General features: G+C 41.8%; 1 protein-coding gene across 3 annotated transcripts in view; it reads left to right on the top strand.

The window, feature by feature from the left end:
* The window catches only part of ncanb (neurocan b), a 137,903-nt gene that overhangs the window by 90,100 nt on the left and 31,029 nt on the right, over positions 1–16,774 (top strand). For all 3 annotated transcript variants that reach the window (XM_086223562.1, XM_086223561.1, XM_086223560.1), the window contains one exon: positions 12,314–12,427. In XM_086223562.1, coding sequence (XP_086079688.1) covers positions 12,314–12,427 — 114 coding nt within the window. The remainder of the gene's footprint in view (positions 1–12,313; positions 12,428–16,774) is intronic.

Raw genomic sequence — 16,774 nt, 5'->3', positions numbered from 1 at the left:
ACACTGCACGTGTGCTGGAATTACTGGGGAACGCAAAGGAAGCAATGCCAGTGGAAATGAAATGGACACACACTTTCAAACAGGTAAAACAAAAACTGTAGTTACTGAATGGGCAGGACAGGATGAACCTTCAGATTCAAATATGAAATAAAACTATACTTCATCAAAAACTGTAGTTTTTCATATATATATATATATATATATATATATGTATATATAATTTTTCTGTATTATGGAGTCACAAAGAAGGGATGCAGTAGTGGGGGGGAAAAAAAGGTCTTTGTGAGCTCAGGATAACTATTTGAAAGCATTTGAAAAACTCTTTTTAGGTGAGGCGTCACCTTAAACTTTTAGTTTTCTCAAATGTTTTTTTAGAAAAACAAGCAAGAAAGAATTTGCTTCCGCAGCAGGAAACCGTCTCGTTAACCAACCTGCCGATTTTGTCATTCAGTGCACCGAAGTGCAAAGGCAGCAGGCTTTTGATGGAAATGGGAGATGACGGTCTGATTGGGTAAATTTATGTTCCTCCTGAAACACACCTATGATTAATTCAGAGAAAGAGACAACACCCGACTTTACATCCAGATTTTGCAGTATCGATTTAAAACGCTGCAAAGGACCACACACACTTGAGATCATTTAAGTAAGGCCCGTAAGTGTACTCACACTTTGGTGACCTAGTCCAACAGTTCAAGTTATTGTGGGTTTTTTTCTTTACCACCCGGAGACGTAGAAACATTAAAAAGGGGGAAAAAAAACAGAATAAAGAGGAAGAGCGAGAAAGCGTGAACAAGAAGCAGACAACGATGATTGAGGGAATAATTCCTTGACCAGGCCTCAGTGTGACTGACTGCCAAACACAAATTCAGTGAAGAATAAGAAGTTATTCTTCTGTAAGATTTACTGCAGATTTGTTTGATTCACAATCCATGTATTAACATAAATAGATTTAAGGACTCAACATCAGAGCTCTCTCCACTCAGAAATATCCTCACATTGTGTCATTTCACTGTCTGTGATTAATTGATTCTGACAGGACTAAGGAAAAAAATAGATTATTTCACTCTACTATTTCCTCTTTAAGTATGTCAGAAATAGTGACAAGAGGCAGAGAATAGCCTGTCACACACCCCTCTGGGGATCTGCTCTACTTTAAGAGTTATTGTATTTTTTTTTTTTTTTTGTCAGCGTACACGTTCACACAAGTGAGGCTAGGAAAGAGCAGGAAGAAAAAGAGCTTGGAGAAGATGGAGGGATGAATGCAGCGATGGAGAAGACAGGAAGTCTGAGGGAGAAAGGAAATGAGGAGGGAAGACAGGAGATAAAAATGGGAGTAAAAGAAGGACGACAGATGGAGGAATGGAGGAAACTGCAGGGGGGAACAGAAAATAGACAGAGGATGGTAGCATAAGCAATCATTTTATAAGGGCCCTTTTAAATGGAGGTGATGTGTGCTAATGATAACACTCAGGGTGTCCTGGGCAGATAAAGTTGTCAAGGAACAGACCCCACCTCACAGAGTCCAGGGGGACCCTGCTGTTTCTAACACCAGACCTCCCCCGAGGGGGCACCTGTAAGCCCTCCTGACACAAAGGAAATTAGCCTGGTAAGACTCACAGTGTGAAGGAGGATAAAGTTGCCATTTAGAGATCTCCGGAGGGAAAGTAAGAGAATAGAAGGAAGGGGAGACTCAGAAGTGACTAAAAGATGTGTGGAAAGTAGCGAGCGGAGGAAGAGGATTGAGGATGATGGCAAAAGGGAAATGAGGAGAAGAAAAGAGAGAAACTATTAGTTCTCCATATCTATCTCTTTCTCCTTCTGTTAGAGGACTGAAATAGAGAAGCTGTATGATACTGGCGGCACTTTGGCAGCATGTTGCTTCTTCTTTTCCTGGCCACAGGCCCCCCACCTCACACACAAGATCCAAACAGAAGATGAAGAACACACACACACCCACCTAATGTCAGCGCATAGTCCCGCTGTCAGAAATGAAGGCTGGTGGAGCGAAGTGAGATGTTGTGACACTTTACCTCATTACTTTTTCCCAGGCTGTTATAAATGTTGCAGCAGTGCTGTCAACCAAAGCAAAAACCTGTCTGGAACATACTGTGGGCGCACACACACACACACACACACACACACACACACATACATATTCACACATATTCACACTCGCATACCCGTCCTTTCAGCACATGAATTGAGATGAATCTGTTGCTACGTTTATATTTCATGTTGTGGTGGTGTGATTTTTGGAAACGTCTACAAGGCAGGTTTTAGGCTCACTTTGCTCGCTGCCCCTCAGCGCACATGAAAGTCTGGTAAATCCTGATGATTTGGATTGCTGCCGGCTCTCGCTACATCGCCTGGGCTCCAAGATGTGATTGCGTTTGGGGCTAGTGGTGAGGCAGCATATCCCTGTTCATCCGAACATCTCAGCCCAGTAAAGGGGTTTTCAGTAGAAAGCCCAGGATGAGGGACTCTTTCCTAACTGGGGATCCTCTGATGGGTTGATCAGTAGTGCACTGAGCTCTCTGGAGAGCAGCACAGAGCCTTGAGCTGCACCAGAGCTTCTGCCTTGTCTGTCTGTTTCCTCGTCTCCCCACTGATACTCATCCATTTGTAATCCACCGGCACCCAAACACAGCTGAAGGCTCGCCAATACAAAGTATGGTATCCAAATACGCACACACAGGTGTTGCTGGAAGGTCGCATGTCTATTGCATGTTCTGATATAACTGAAATACTTGGAAACATTCAAACACTTAACCCTCCACCGTTGCAGTCTCCGTCCGGTCTCTCGTCAGACTCAGTTTAACTTCATGTGATTCTAATTAAATTAATACATCAAGTTTCAGCTCATTAAAAGTGTTTGAATCACTGATTTTTACATCTTGTCCTCATTAGAATTGAATTAAAGTCGCATTATTAAAATCACCTTTGGGTAGAGCATGAGGGGAATGATCTTGATATATAATTCCTCTAGGTTGATCATTCTGTCATAACTACATACTTGCCCATACAGAAATCCTTTGCTTATTACCGTATTGTTCCGAACACAAGATGACTTGGATTTTTAAGACAACCCCGTTTTTTCAATTTTTTTTTTTCCAAGAAAAAACACAGTCATATTCGGATCGATACAGTGTTTGTCCCTAATGCCCTCAAGCTGCAACCCAGGAGTTTTAAAGGAAAAGATTACACGTTTTTCTTTTACCTTTATTTGTTTAACTCTGGCAGAAGTGGAGGTCCGTGATCTGCACAAAGACCCCTTCTAGTTCTTCCCGTCAAATCACCTGCAGAGATTCTTAAGCCCAAGGGATATCTGGATGTCTGAAGGTGAAGCTCAACAGCTTGTTTTCGAGGCGTAGTCCGTCCACACTTGTTGATTTAGCTATTTCCTTTGACTCGTGTGCTTTGATCATGGATGAGAAGGGTTTTTGAAGTTAAACGAACTGGTTTTCATCGGTTGTTGTTTTTTTCGTGGATAATGAGGTAATTTCATACTCTGCTGTGTTGTAACCTGCATCACAATCAAGTCCAAATGCTCAGTGTTTTTCAGTTCTAATTGACTGGAGGCTCTGCCCTTTTTGTGTTCCTGTGTCTTCTTTGTGACTTCCTGCCTGCTCATTTTCTTTCCAAATGAATGCTCTTCTCCTCTCAAAAGTTTACACGGATCAGCCAAAGCATTCAAACCACTGACAGGTTTGGTATTGAGAAGAATACAACAGCCCATGCCATAAATCTCCCTGTCAAGGGAATATAATGTTTTATTGAATTTGTTGAATCCTTGATCCTGTGAACTCGTCAAATCTGCAACAAGAATTCGCACAACCGTTCCTCACATTTCTACTTAACACACACAAACAGAAATGAATGTCATCACTCAGACATATATCCACCTTATTATTGTTATCGGCAAAGCACAACACGATCCGATGAGTGTGTTTTGGATGAGCGGCGGCTCAATAGAAAGGTATCAATCTTTGCAGGCCATTGAAATGTCAGTGCCCCTCAGCCTGCTAAAGGAAGTCAATCATCGGGGGTCTCCAACAATGAAAGATGACAAACACAAAGAGCCTTTCAGCAGAACCTTTGTGCAACAAATATTTCCATTTCAAAGCCTCCATTTGACAGGATGTCATGTCAGTCTATTTTTATATAATGTTGGCTTCGGCAATTAGGAGAATGTAAAAAGACTGACCAGATCTGTCACTGCTGTTGATGGCAGTCAGTATGTTCCTGTGTGTGCGCGCTTGTGTGCGTATGCGCTCGCGTGCTATGCGAGTGAGTAATTGCTGGTGTGTGTTATGGTGTTTTCTTCCATGTGGCTGACAAAAAGGTGCTTTGATAGTGTCCCTTCATGCCCCCCCCTCCCCCCCCCCCCCTCCCCTGTAGCACTCTGTCAAATGTAAAGTCTGGGATGGCATTTGCTGCTTCAAAGGTTCTCTGCGTAATTGATCAGGCTGCTGTTTGATCTGTAAGTGTGGCATTTAGTCTACACAGGAAATGTGTGTGTTGTGTCAGGACAAACTGTCTGGCTTTTAAATGTCCATGTCAGCCACCTGCAGGAGTTTGGCGTAAAGTTTAGACAACATAAAATGAGACATACTGCATTTACCTCTCACCTTCTGCTTGTGTGTTGCACAGTAAATCAACACCATTATTCACAGGCACACACCCCGTTTTTAATGTGCGCACCGTAATGAGCACATTTACTTTATTTCCCCTCTTTTTTTAGTGGATCCCTCCTGCACATCATAATGTTCGTCATTAGTGTCTCTCTTGGTCTCCTTTTTTTGTCCTTTCAACTTTTATCTTTGCTTCAGTCCTCTATCTTTTTTACATAATGAAACACTTTTTGTGAGGGTTATTCACAATTTTCCGAAGCAATTATGCCAGAGACAGAAGCGGGACTCTCACTGCCTCTGACGTTCCTGTCAAATGTTAAATAGCTCTAAAAGAAGTGTCCAAAGCAGTCGTGCTGTTTGAAAGAGTGCCCCCACCACTCTTTTAAATAGTCATTAGGTTGACAGGCAAATGGCTGCTATCTTGAACCTCTCAATAGATGTTTGGAGTAGTTTTGGCATTCAGAAAAGAAGTAGCAGACATCTTTATTCCCTCCCCAGTGCATTCAACTACTAAACATCACCAAACATTCAGACTGAACCTCTTAAGATTTCAACAGAAGAAAATCTGACTACTTTTGTGTCAGCAATAAAATTCCTAGTTAAAAAAGATATCAAACGCTTCTCATCAGAGTTTTTTCACAAGTTGATGGGGTGGTTGAATAGTTTGGGGTGTTTGGAGTACAGAAGGGAACATTAATTATGAGTTATCAAGAGGATGACTTAAGGCGGCTAGGTGGCATGCAGTTCATTTGCATGAGTTGAATGAGTTAGCACCCCCAGGGATTTAGCATTACGCTAGAACAGTCGAAATATACTGTAAAAAAAAGTCATTAATTTGAAATGTGCTTTTCAAACATTAATCAATCTCAACGTGGATCAGCATAATAGACAGCTAGAGAGTCTGAAAGAGTATTTGCCTGAGAACTCCTACAACCAAACTGAATTCCTATAAATTTACTGGATCTACTCTCATGACTTGAAGGTACATTTAGCAACAGGAAGCCAAAACCTGTTATATGGCTGGTAAGCGTTAATCCCAGGTGTCCAATGAGTCTGTAATTTGAATTTCCGGATATTAGATACTTATCTGCAGCAAACACCAGACTTATTAAGTTGAATAAGACTTATATTCCTTTCATGTAATATTCCATCATAACACATTCAGCAAAGTTGTACAGGTGTGGATGTCTGCAGTATTTGTTACAGTTTCACCTGTAGTGATAGTGCAAAAAAAAACTTAACTTACATCTGTAGTTGAATCAGTATTGAAAAGCCTGAACAGTATTTGAAATAAACCATTTTGCCAAAAGACATCAGGTGGTTATAGGAAAATGCCAACTTCTCTGGAAATATTCTTATTGTCCATCAGTTTTAGTGTCAGACCAGCACATAGACACTTGTTTTCCCTCTTTGCGTTTATTACGGAGCTTCAGACAACCTCCAGACACCGGACTGCTAGTTAGTTTAGCAATAAACGTGAGCATGGTAGCATGCCATCTCAAAAGTCGTCCGTTACTCATTAATCCAAAATGGTTCATTGTAGCTTCTCTCTAGTTGTATCAAACATGCTATTAGATACAATCCCATCACCCCTGCTGCTCCTTCATACATGCCTTATGTGTGGCGTAAGAAAGTAACAACAGCTTCACAATCATTGAGCGAGCTTTCATGTTATCGTTCGCATCTGATGTGGGCTTTTAATTAATCCATAGACCTCTCATCGGTGTCTAGTTCTCACCTATCTAGAGATAAAGAAATCCTTTAAATCTGGAAAATAAATTGCTACTTGAGTAGATCTTGTCTCATGTGAACACAGCATGTTGTGCACTTAATCGTCATTAAATGTGTGAACTAAATTGCACCGTGCCTTAGTGTCCTGTTGAGCTGGGTTAAAAATCAGTCCCTATTTAGCAACATTATGTGACATTCCCTCTCTTGACACAATGCCACATCACATAGCCAGTGGATGAATAGAATAATAAAGCATGAAATGATTTGAATGCGCCAGTCCTTGGCTGAAATATTGATTGCTCTCTCCCAGCATTTATTGCCCTCAGATTGGACTCTATATGCTTGCCAGACCCACAAGGATTCATAGCTATCAAACCGCTGTGTGCAGTTGAGGTCTCATTTCTGAAAACAGAGAAAGGGCTGTTTACTTTTTATTTGGCTTTTACATTCGCAAACGTTTTGGCTGGAATAAGAATTGTATGCATAAATTTCACAGTGGTGTGATACAAAAAGACCCTTGAGAGGCGGCAAAATCACAGAGAAGAACAGGATGTGAGGTGGGGAAAGATTGGAAATGTAGTTGATCTCAAATACATGGGTAGTTGGAATTTAAAATAGATAGTATTTATGTGCTGCGACAGTCTGGCAACCCCCGCGACCCTGAACGGATAAGCGGTATAGAAAATGGATGGATGTATATATGTAGCTTCTTATACCTTGGTGGTGCCCAAAGTGCAAAACAATGTCACCTCACTCGCACATTCACACACACTGATGGTAGAGGCTGCCATGCAAGGTGCCAGCCTGCACAGCAGGGGGGGTTCAACATCTTGCTCAGGCACCCTTTGACACAATCGTCGGGCGAGATGAAAAAGAAAGAGCGACTCTTTAGTTGCTAGATGGCCGCTCCTCTGCTAAGCCACGCCTGCCACAGTTCATCATTTTAATCAGATCAATTTAACTGACAAATAACTCCATGAGGAGAAAGTGTGACCAGGGCCGCCTTCCATCCAATGTCTTATGTTATCCATACCCTGACACCAACTTTCCCTCTGTTTGTCCGTCCTCCACCCTCAAACTCGTCATCCTCAGCAGGATCGGTTTGTTACCCGTATCTCCTCCACCATGTGGTTAGCTTCATCACCTTTAGCTGCCTCTCCTGCCAGATTCAAATTAATAACACTGGTAGCATCTCTGGAGTGTCAGCTGCACCCTGCAATTACCACATTGGCTGGCACCTGCTAGTCCCTTCATCCATTTCCCTGCCAGCAGATAAGTGGAGCACTGCTCTCCTCGACTCCCTGGAGACTGTACCAGTGCCCAAGCCTGACTTTGTTGTACTGGGGAACGAGCCAGAGACACACAAACGCGCGCGCACACGCGCACACACACGCACACACACGCACACACACATGCATACTGTATATAAATGCACAAATACACACACATGGCCACCTGCTTTAGTTGGACTGTTTTCTCATTAAGTTTGGCCGAGTGGACTCAGAGTGGACAGGCCTGCTGCGTGCTGGCGCTCTGTGAGAAGGGGGGGGGGACACCGGTAGATGCTGCTGATGGTCTCTCAACTGGAAGTCCACTTTAGCTTTCTGAATGATCAAATTGCGTCTGTCTAAGACCACCTATGTGTCAAAAACATCACACTTGTGTGATATGATCACTGAGGACACTGGACAAGATGGACTGAAAATTCAGCAAAAGATGAGTGGAGTAGTTGGATCTTTGGATCCAGATTCTTTTTGGTCCAACATGCAGTTTTGTGTTGTGGGCTGACCAGTATTACAATACTAAACTGATGTTTAATATTTACATTAATGTGCTGTGATATTACCTCCCTGAACGTATATAAGGAAATAATTTGAAAGTTTCGTACCAGAAGGTACAACGTGTTCTAAGTGGACATTTTACAATTGAAACATATTTTTATTAGACAGCCACACTCTCTCTCAATGACGTGAAACTTATTGGCATGAACCAAACAAACAGAAAATGTGTGGCCCACATTTGGACGTGAATGACGGGCCAGATCCTGCCCAATGGTACGACAGCAGTACAGTAAAAGGTTCAAAACAAGGGCAAACTGCTTCCAGAAGTAAGCTAAACACAAATAATGTTACTAACTTGTCCTACTTCTTCAGTTTCAGAAGTGATACAGAAGAAAACATTTTGAAAGTATGAGCTAGGGTTGGCATTTCTTGCGTTTTGCTATTTATTAGCCAGCATTTGCTCTGATACAGATATACCGTATCTGCAATAAAGCATGATTCATCAGCAGAGGGGATTTGTTGCCTAATGTAGTGTCTTGCAATGAAATCAAGCTACTAATCCTGAAATTCATCTCATCAAACATGAGAAGATCCTTAAAAAAAATCTCATCAGTAAATGATGAGAGGATTGAAACTCCCACAGAAGAAATCTCATTTGTTATTAGTCTGAAAATGACCTTCAAAAGGAAAGTGCAATTATGATTCATTTTCTCTTTGGATACACATTACCTGAATCTAGAAAACTTCGCTCCACTAAAAGGAAGCAATATACATACAAAGCGCCTGTTTTGCAGCGTTGAGCTTTAATGATGAGATAAGCTGAAGGTCACGTTACATCTGGAGTCGCAGTACGTCTACCAGCCTACTGTGGCCTGTCAAATAGTGAATATGCAAAACTGCAATTTATCCACATCCGTTCATTTTTGCACGTACGTATTTATTGGACTCTGAGGGGACGTGCATGGTAAACCCCAGACCGGTCCCTAGTCAGTCCCAGGGTTGACACATAGTCACATCCATTCACACTTGCAAGGAATTCAGTCACCAATTAAGCTATTAAATGCCACACAGCCTTAAACTCCTCACAGAAGGGCCTCGGCCTTTTTATTCACGCCTGTCCTCAGATGATACCAAGGGTTCCTTGACTCTTTACCCCTGTGTTACATTGCTTAATGAAGCCAGATGCTAGCTCATATTGGGCCCTGTAGCGTTTCGGAGCAGCTGCACTGTGCTGGCAACCTGCTCATCTGTTGGTTCACAGTGAAGAGGGAGACATATTTCCACTGTCTATCATTCATCATGCAGTGTTTTCATGCATCAATATTTAATATGCTACTTTTGGGTCACATTATTCAGTTCAGTCCAGCTGTACTTGTTATCTTTGAAGAAAATACTTCAAGGAAATTCAGAAATTATATGGTACTAATGGACTTGGGAGTCATGTCTGACCCATATTCTTTTTTATTCCAAGGATATCTAAAATTAGACAAGTGCCATATTTTCACAACACTTTTCATGCTGTCATGCCAGCTTGAATTGCTCCAGCGAGTCTTGAATACATGAAACCTATTTTCCAGTTGTTTTTGCAAGATCATAAGATAATGCAAAAAGCCATCTTGTCAAGCCTCAAGTTAAGCGTTTATGTCTAAACTGACAGTAATTTGGAACAGTTAGAGGCCTTTGTGGAGATACGGGCGTGGTTTAGGTTTGACCGCGCCGAGACGGTTCTTTCAAAAACAGCATGGGGGTTCCTTTAGAAGATGTTGCCTTAGCATCGGTTATTTGAGACCTAGAGGATATTTGTTCTTTGAAAGAAAAGCTAAGACCACTGACAACTTTCTAGATAGGAAGGATGTTTTCAGTTCAGCTTCTACCTAAGTTCGTTGAGCTGATGAATTGACGTTGGCCCGTGATAGACAGGTGGTTCATCCAATCACCTGCCAAGTTTTTTCTTTCTTTTTTTTAAATGTCTGCCTTTCCCAAGCAGTTTGTATGGGCGACTTCTCCATTGGTTTTGTGACACAATTACCTGGTGTGCCAGGTTAACCCCAAAATTGTTCAAGTTACCCAACAACTGCTCCACCCCGCCCTTAACACCATTAACTCTTTGGGGCTTAATAGCCTGCAAAGCATGATGGTCCTCGTTAGGCCGTCACAGTGCTAGAAGCTGCAGTAACCTTTTCACTCTGGGGTGATTGCAAGGTCTCTGATGAGATCAGACAGTTTTATAAGTTTTATTTAAGGTTCTACTGCAGGACGTCTGATCTGTAGTTCATTGATATTCACCTGTCAGCCATTTGCATCGCAGCAATGCCTCTCACTTCAGTTTACATTGATATATTCCTTAGCTCTGTGTCAAACGTTAATGCTAAAGCTTAAAACTGAATGCACTTTTGCGATCACTAAAATGTCGGACAGAACTTAAATCTCATCGCCATTTTCTGCAGCATAGACCATTTCCATTTCCATATCCTTATTTTTCCACACAATCATGAGTCAGACAAACACAACGATAGACTAAACCACTACGACTGTTATCTCTTTCCTACGCTTCTGGCTCAGTCCCTACCTCCTGCATCAAATTCAGTCTTTGATATCAGTCAGTCCATTGCGGGGCACCGGCAATGAAGCTGTCACGCTGTTTTTTTTTTTTTTTTCCCAAGCAGATTCTTCCGCCCCAAACACTGTCTGCCTGCAAAGCCGCTGTAATCCAACCCTGAAACTTGCCAACTTCCCGGATTCACAGCATCATATCGCCTCTGCTCTGCCTGTCTCCCTCCACCCTTGTTTCATCACCTCTCCTTCATTGTACACTATTCTTTTGCATATTTTTGAGCATCTTCCTTCAACCTTTAGACCTTCTTTTGCCTTTTCTCTCTTAATCCCCGCCTCCTTTCCTTTCTATGACCCCTTGCCAAGGCCCCTGGGACTCGCTCAGTTGTTGGGAGGATTTTGGGATCTCAGCTGCAGTTTTAATGATTTTGCCCCTAGGCCCAGATCAACCAGAGAAATACAGCTCTAGTTTGTATAGGCTTCGCCCTCTAAGAGCTGTTGCTATTGACTTTATTCCTGGAGCACATGCGCAGTGGTGAGGGTTTTCCTTTTTGCATTTTGCGTCCGATCAGGTCTGCACATACAGTTTTTACAGCATCTCTTTGTCTCTGCCCATTTTGCACAGAAAACATTAGTTAGGCACATCACTGGTGTATGCATTAGCATAAGGTGTGGTTCTGTCAACACACAGCCTGGTTGATATCATCATCCATACATTCAGTACAGTGCAGTACTTGCCAATTTGCACACACAAAAAGGTCAGGCCCCACATCTGTGGTGCAGTCGTACATGCAATGTATGCAGTCCAGATGCAGCCCCCCAGGGTCGGCTCTTCACTGCACTCTGCAGGAGCCCCATCTTCATCCATGGTTCTCTTCAGAAGGATGGGAGTGAGTTGACCATCTGCACAGCAGCGTGTTGGGCGTTACCTGTTATCTTTTTTTCCTGGTGAAAGACAAATATCAGTGTGTCATTATGTTGCCCTTCTTTCTGTCTCTTAGGGCTTATTTGGTCATGATGCAGTAGTGCTCAGCCCCCCCCCCCCCCCCCCCCCCCCCCGCTCAAGTGGCATTACCTGAAGGTCTCTGAGGTCATGCATAACTGTATATGGGATAACTTGCATATGAGTGAGAGCATTTACTCTTTGATGTTTTTCAGTCAGTGCTGCGCATATTTGAATGAAATTGAGTCCGTTTTTTTCGCAGCTCCTAGCAAGACGATTGCTGCATTTGAAAGCTCATCTGACCAAATGCCCTCCACCCCCATCACCATCCCTCTGCATCTCTCTCTACCGTCTTACACCACTCAGTACTCTCCCTTGTTTTTGCGTCTCAGGTTTGACTGCGTGACTGCATCACGTCCTGCCAACACATTGCAATTAGCATCATGCGCTTCAGTGCATCCCCAACCACTCACTGATGAAGTTCAATCAATTCACTTTAATTATAGCTTTTCAGAAACACCTCTAATCTCTCTCAGAGTTTGATCTCACAGGGGTTTGTTCAGTATCAAGCTGTGGCAGGTAGTTTAAAAAGTGGTTGAGTGTTTTGTGAATATGTGTGTTTTTACTAAAACTTATTTGCCCTTCTCTCCCTGCCTCCTTCTCTCTCTCCCCAGACATTGATGACTGCCAGTCTAATCCATGCCAGAACGGAGGAACTTGCATTGACGAGATCAATTCCTTTGTGTGTCTTTGTCTCCCCAGCTACAGCGGTGCTACGTGTGAGAAAGGTAACAATGTGGAAGAAAATACTCCATTTTACTAATTAGCGTAATTCACAAAGGGTTTTGTGTGTGGAGTGATGACAGTGAAGAGAAGGAAAGAGAAATGGTTGAGAGGTTTTTGAGTTAGGAGATGGCAAAAAAAGGAGGGAACTGGAAAACGTAAAGGAAGACATGGATGAGGAGGTGTTGAAGCCGGTCAAGAGCGAAAAGAGCGGGATGAAAAGGAGCAAAGTGTAACGAGAACAGGGTTATGCTAGAAGCGCAGGATGTGGAGATGGAGAGAAAAGAAGGAACGTAATGAAGACGTGTGAATGGAGATGACAGAAAAGGAAGGATGTACTTGGAAACAAGAAGAGGAAGAGAAGAAAGGAAACCCTATGGAATACTGGATGGGACTGATACTGGTTTGTCCCTTATAGTACTGGAGTCTTCTTGAGCGAAGGGGGGGGGGGGGGGGGGTCGTGAAGAAGGCTGTTTGCACGCTGCATGCTACGTGAGACACGTCTGGCGTGTCCATGCAAACGCTGAGGAATACCAGCTGTTGTTACACACGTGATCGTTGCTCGTTGTTTTCTAATAAATTTTGGGGGGAAAATAAAAGGAGCTGGTGTGTTTTCACAAAGACTGCATGTCCACACCCACCCAAAATTTGGGGTTTTTGTCGTGTTGAAAAACGTGAAAACTGTTCATGCAGATTCACTTCAAAAAAACGGTTTCATTATGTAAAAATTATAAATATATCGTCAGAACCTTTGCTATGAGGATTTTTTTTTAACTAACATTAGAGGCAATGAGAGGTGAGACTTTGAACTTTTCTTTCTCACAAGCAATTAGTGAATTATACAGAATATGTCACTCTTAAAATATGCCATTTGAAATGGCGCAGTAGACAAATACATGCAATAAAAGGATTGGAAAAAAATTAATTATTTTTGGAAAGAGAAAATGTGAACTTGAAGAAAGGAGGAGGAGGAGGAGGAGACTGATTTGCACAAACCAAAAATGGAATCCACTGGTTCAACAAGCTCTTCTTCATACTTCCAGCTTCTGGTGTCCTTCTTTGGTTTAACTGATGTAATTGTGTCTGGAATTTGGCGAACAGAGTAATCTAGAGAAAACTACTTGACCAATTGAGATGTTTGCTCCTTGTGGTGTACGCTGTCTGTTGACGAAGCAGTTAGTCGAATCAGTTGTGTTTTCAGTGCTGTTTGTTACATGTAGAGGCAGATTTCATAAAATGAAAAGGATCGACGCGAGGAAGAGCCTGTTGTATTCTGGAACAGATTCGATTCACGGGTCATGACCAGAAAAGAAAAGAAAAAGCAAACAAAACCAAAACCTTGAGGCATTTTATGGCGCTAGTATCTGTTAGCGTATAGCGTTTTCCGTAGATCTGACTAGTTTTAGCCGTAGAAGAGTGATTGGATAGCCTTGGTTGTCTGCACACTGCAAGTGACCTAGTTCATCATTCAGTATGATACTCTGTTTATGTTGTTGTTTCTTGTCTCTTGTCCTGCCAATGTGCTCCTCTGTGGAATTACAGCATAATCTGAACTAGACCTATGGATCTACCAGTAGATCGCTACTTTTGCAATTATTCCTTCTATTTTTTTTTCTTTTATTTTTTAATGTACTATCACAACAGCTATATCTATCACTGATGAGTATAAGTGAATCGTATCCAGAAGCTCTGACTTTCACGATATTGTTCTTTTGGTCAGTGACAGAATGAATTTTGGGGGCCGAGCTTCTGTAGGAGCACAGAAAGAAGCAGCATGTTGAAATATAATGTTGAGTATCAACAGAATGGCTGACTCCATCTTAAACTGACATTTATTTCACTTTTCATCATTTATTTCTTACATTTATGTTTCTTAACTCATGTTACCATAAAAAATCTTTAATATTACTGTATCTGCTGTCGCTTACAAGTCCACCAACTTTATTGAAGCATAAACTGTTTCACTGATGGTTATTTCCCTTTTTTATATCGATGCCCTTCTTCTGCTATAGGCCACAGGGAAATGAAATAACAGGATGTGCTATTTTTTTTAATTTTATATGGCACTTAAAATAAACCTCCCTAGTACAGTTCCTTTGAATTAAAGTCTAGAAACACCTTTTAAACCTTTACTGTGTGGTTTTGGTAACTGAATTTAGTGCTCATGCTACAGTGTACCATTTGAATTCCCCATTTTGCAAATACCACCAAACTGTGCCTCTCTTGGAGCTGTGCATATGTGTCCCCCCTGCTGCGTTCCTGCCTTCATGGCTGATTGGGTGCAGCAGGTCTGATTGTATGAATTTAAAAGTCTTTGTTTTCCTGTCGCTTTTATCTCTCAGCACAAATACAGGATTCAGCTGTGAAAAGTAGTATTCGCAACAGGCGTCGCTCTGTATTTCATCGTGATCTCAGTTTGATATCCAGAGGGAGGTCTGAGGGGGCGACATGAACAATGCGAATGAAGCTTTCCTCCATTTAAATGTTCCATTGGTCCCTGTTTCACAAAAGTGGTATAGTTGTCTGTCTCACTTGCTGTGTGTGTGTGTGTGTGTGTGTGTGTGTGTGTGTGTGTGTGTGTGTGTGTGTGTGTGTGTGTGTGTGTGTCCTGGTACATGCATTGTTAGCTAACAGCCTTGGATGCTGAGCAGAGCTGGTCTGCTGGCTCCCTCTGGTCTGTTACCATGGTGATCCTATCTGAGAATCAATAATAGTAAGTTGACAGGACCAAAGTCCCTCAGTGAAAATAGGAGGAAGAAATTAATTGTTATTCTGCAATTCTCAATTAGATACTAGATATTCGTTCTATTAATAATCTTGTCAGGTACATTTATTCATAGTCATCTGGAGATTGGTGTTGTGTTTATGTTATTAGCAAAAGTGTCAGCAGCTATAATGATCATTATACTGTAAGATACAGCAGAATGGCTGAATATGGTTTTGGGTTTTTTTATGGATGTTTTTTTAAAGTAACGTGCCATGGTGATTAGAGTAACACAGACATTTCACTTCTCCCTCATTACAGTATTGAAGCTGATTGTTGAGTCTGTCCAGCTTTTTAATTCGCTGCCTAATCAGAGGAGACAGAAACCAAATTTTCTTCAGCCTGCCTGGAGAAAAAAAGTGAAGAAGAGAGAAACCGCTAGTTAGTTTCTTCTTATCACCTTCTTTTCCCCCTTTTGTCTTTTCCTCTGTTGTTCCCTCTGCCATTCATTCTCTCTTTCTTTTTTGGGGAGGAAAATGACACGATGTGTCGTAGGTTTTGTTTTTCCTCTCTGTTTATACCGCTGTCACTACCTTTCTGCTGTCACTCCTGCGTGCGCGCGTGTACATGTGTCAAGAACTTTCAGTGTAGAGACTCAGGCACCTGGAGACACACTGTCAACATTCCATTCACAATACGAAATAAAGGAATCACTGGTCCACCTATACATTTACGCAAGCTCGTAAGAACCCATCGGTGATTTGATATATCAGCCCCTAATCAAAGCGGTCACGACTGCTGTGCATGCAACTCTAATCCAACTTCAACCATAACACCATGAAAAATATTTAACCATCTGTTTAGTTTGAAATGATTAACAGGTACCAAAATATTTTAACTGTTTCAATGTTCAGCACTTAAAGAGCTTTTTTTTGCCACTGACATTTTCAGTTTATTATGACTGACATCTCTGAAAGGGTCGCACAACATGCGCCTTATGTGCAATCAGCATCTCACACTAATTGATAACTTACGTACCAGCTGGATAGTTTTCCATTTGTTCTTCCGGCCTTGGTGTCATTTCCAGGTTATTTTGGGCACACAGAGGTGAAATCCACTGACTCGGTGACACACTTTTATGTCAAGATGTCATCACCCATGATTTTGGGATGAATAAATGCACCGCTCAGCAAGACTTCCCTTGCAATTATGTCTAAACAACACAACTTTGACTCTTACTCATCTCGAATGCTAGTTTCTGCACTCTTGCGATTGCTATCCATAGTGTTCTCTTTAAATACAGGAACAATTCAAATAATTGTTCTCCCTAATGATCATTTCAGCCCAAATCAGATTTTTAAAAATGTTGGAATATCTCTTTAACCCTCATACTGTAAAGCACCAGTGAGGACCATCAAGAACTTTCCTACATTCAAGGTCTAAAATTTGATTTTCTCCCCGTAATGAATAATTCCAAATAAACATCACACTCCTATATTTCCCGTTCCCTTTGTTTGTTCTCCTTTTTGTAGGTACAATATATTCTGCACACAACTTATACACCCTTCCAAAAATCAAATCCTCTCTATTTATTCAACAGCAGCTTTTATGGCCGTTGAGCACTCTCAAAAACACACACACACGCGCG

This window comes from Aulostomus chinensis, chromosome 14 (genome assembly GCF_037954235.1).
Source record: "Aulostomus chinensis isolate RoL2024-O1b breed Wild chromosome 14, RoL_Achi_v1.0, whole genome shotgun sequence".
NCBI lineage: Eukaryota > Metazoa > Chordata > Actinopteri > Syngnathiformes > Aulostomidae > Aulostomus > Aulostomus chinensis.
The sequence above is the reverse complement of the archived record's forward strand: the minus strand, read 5'-3'. Positions and strand labels throughout refer to the sequence as shown.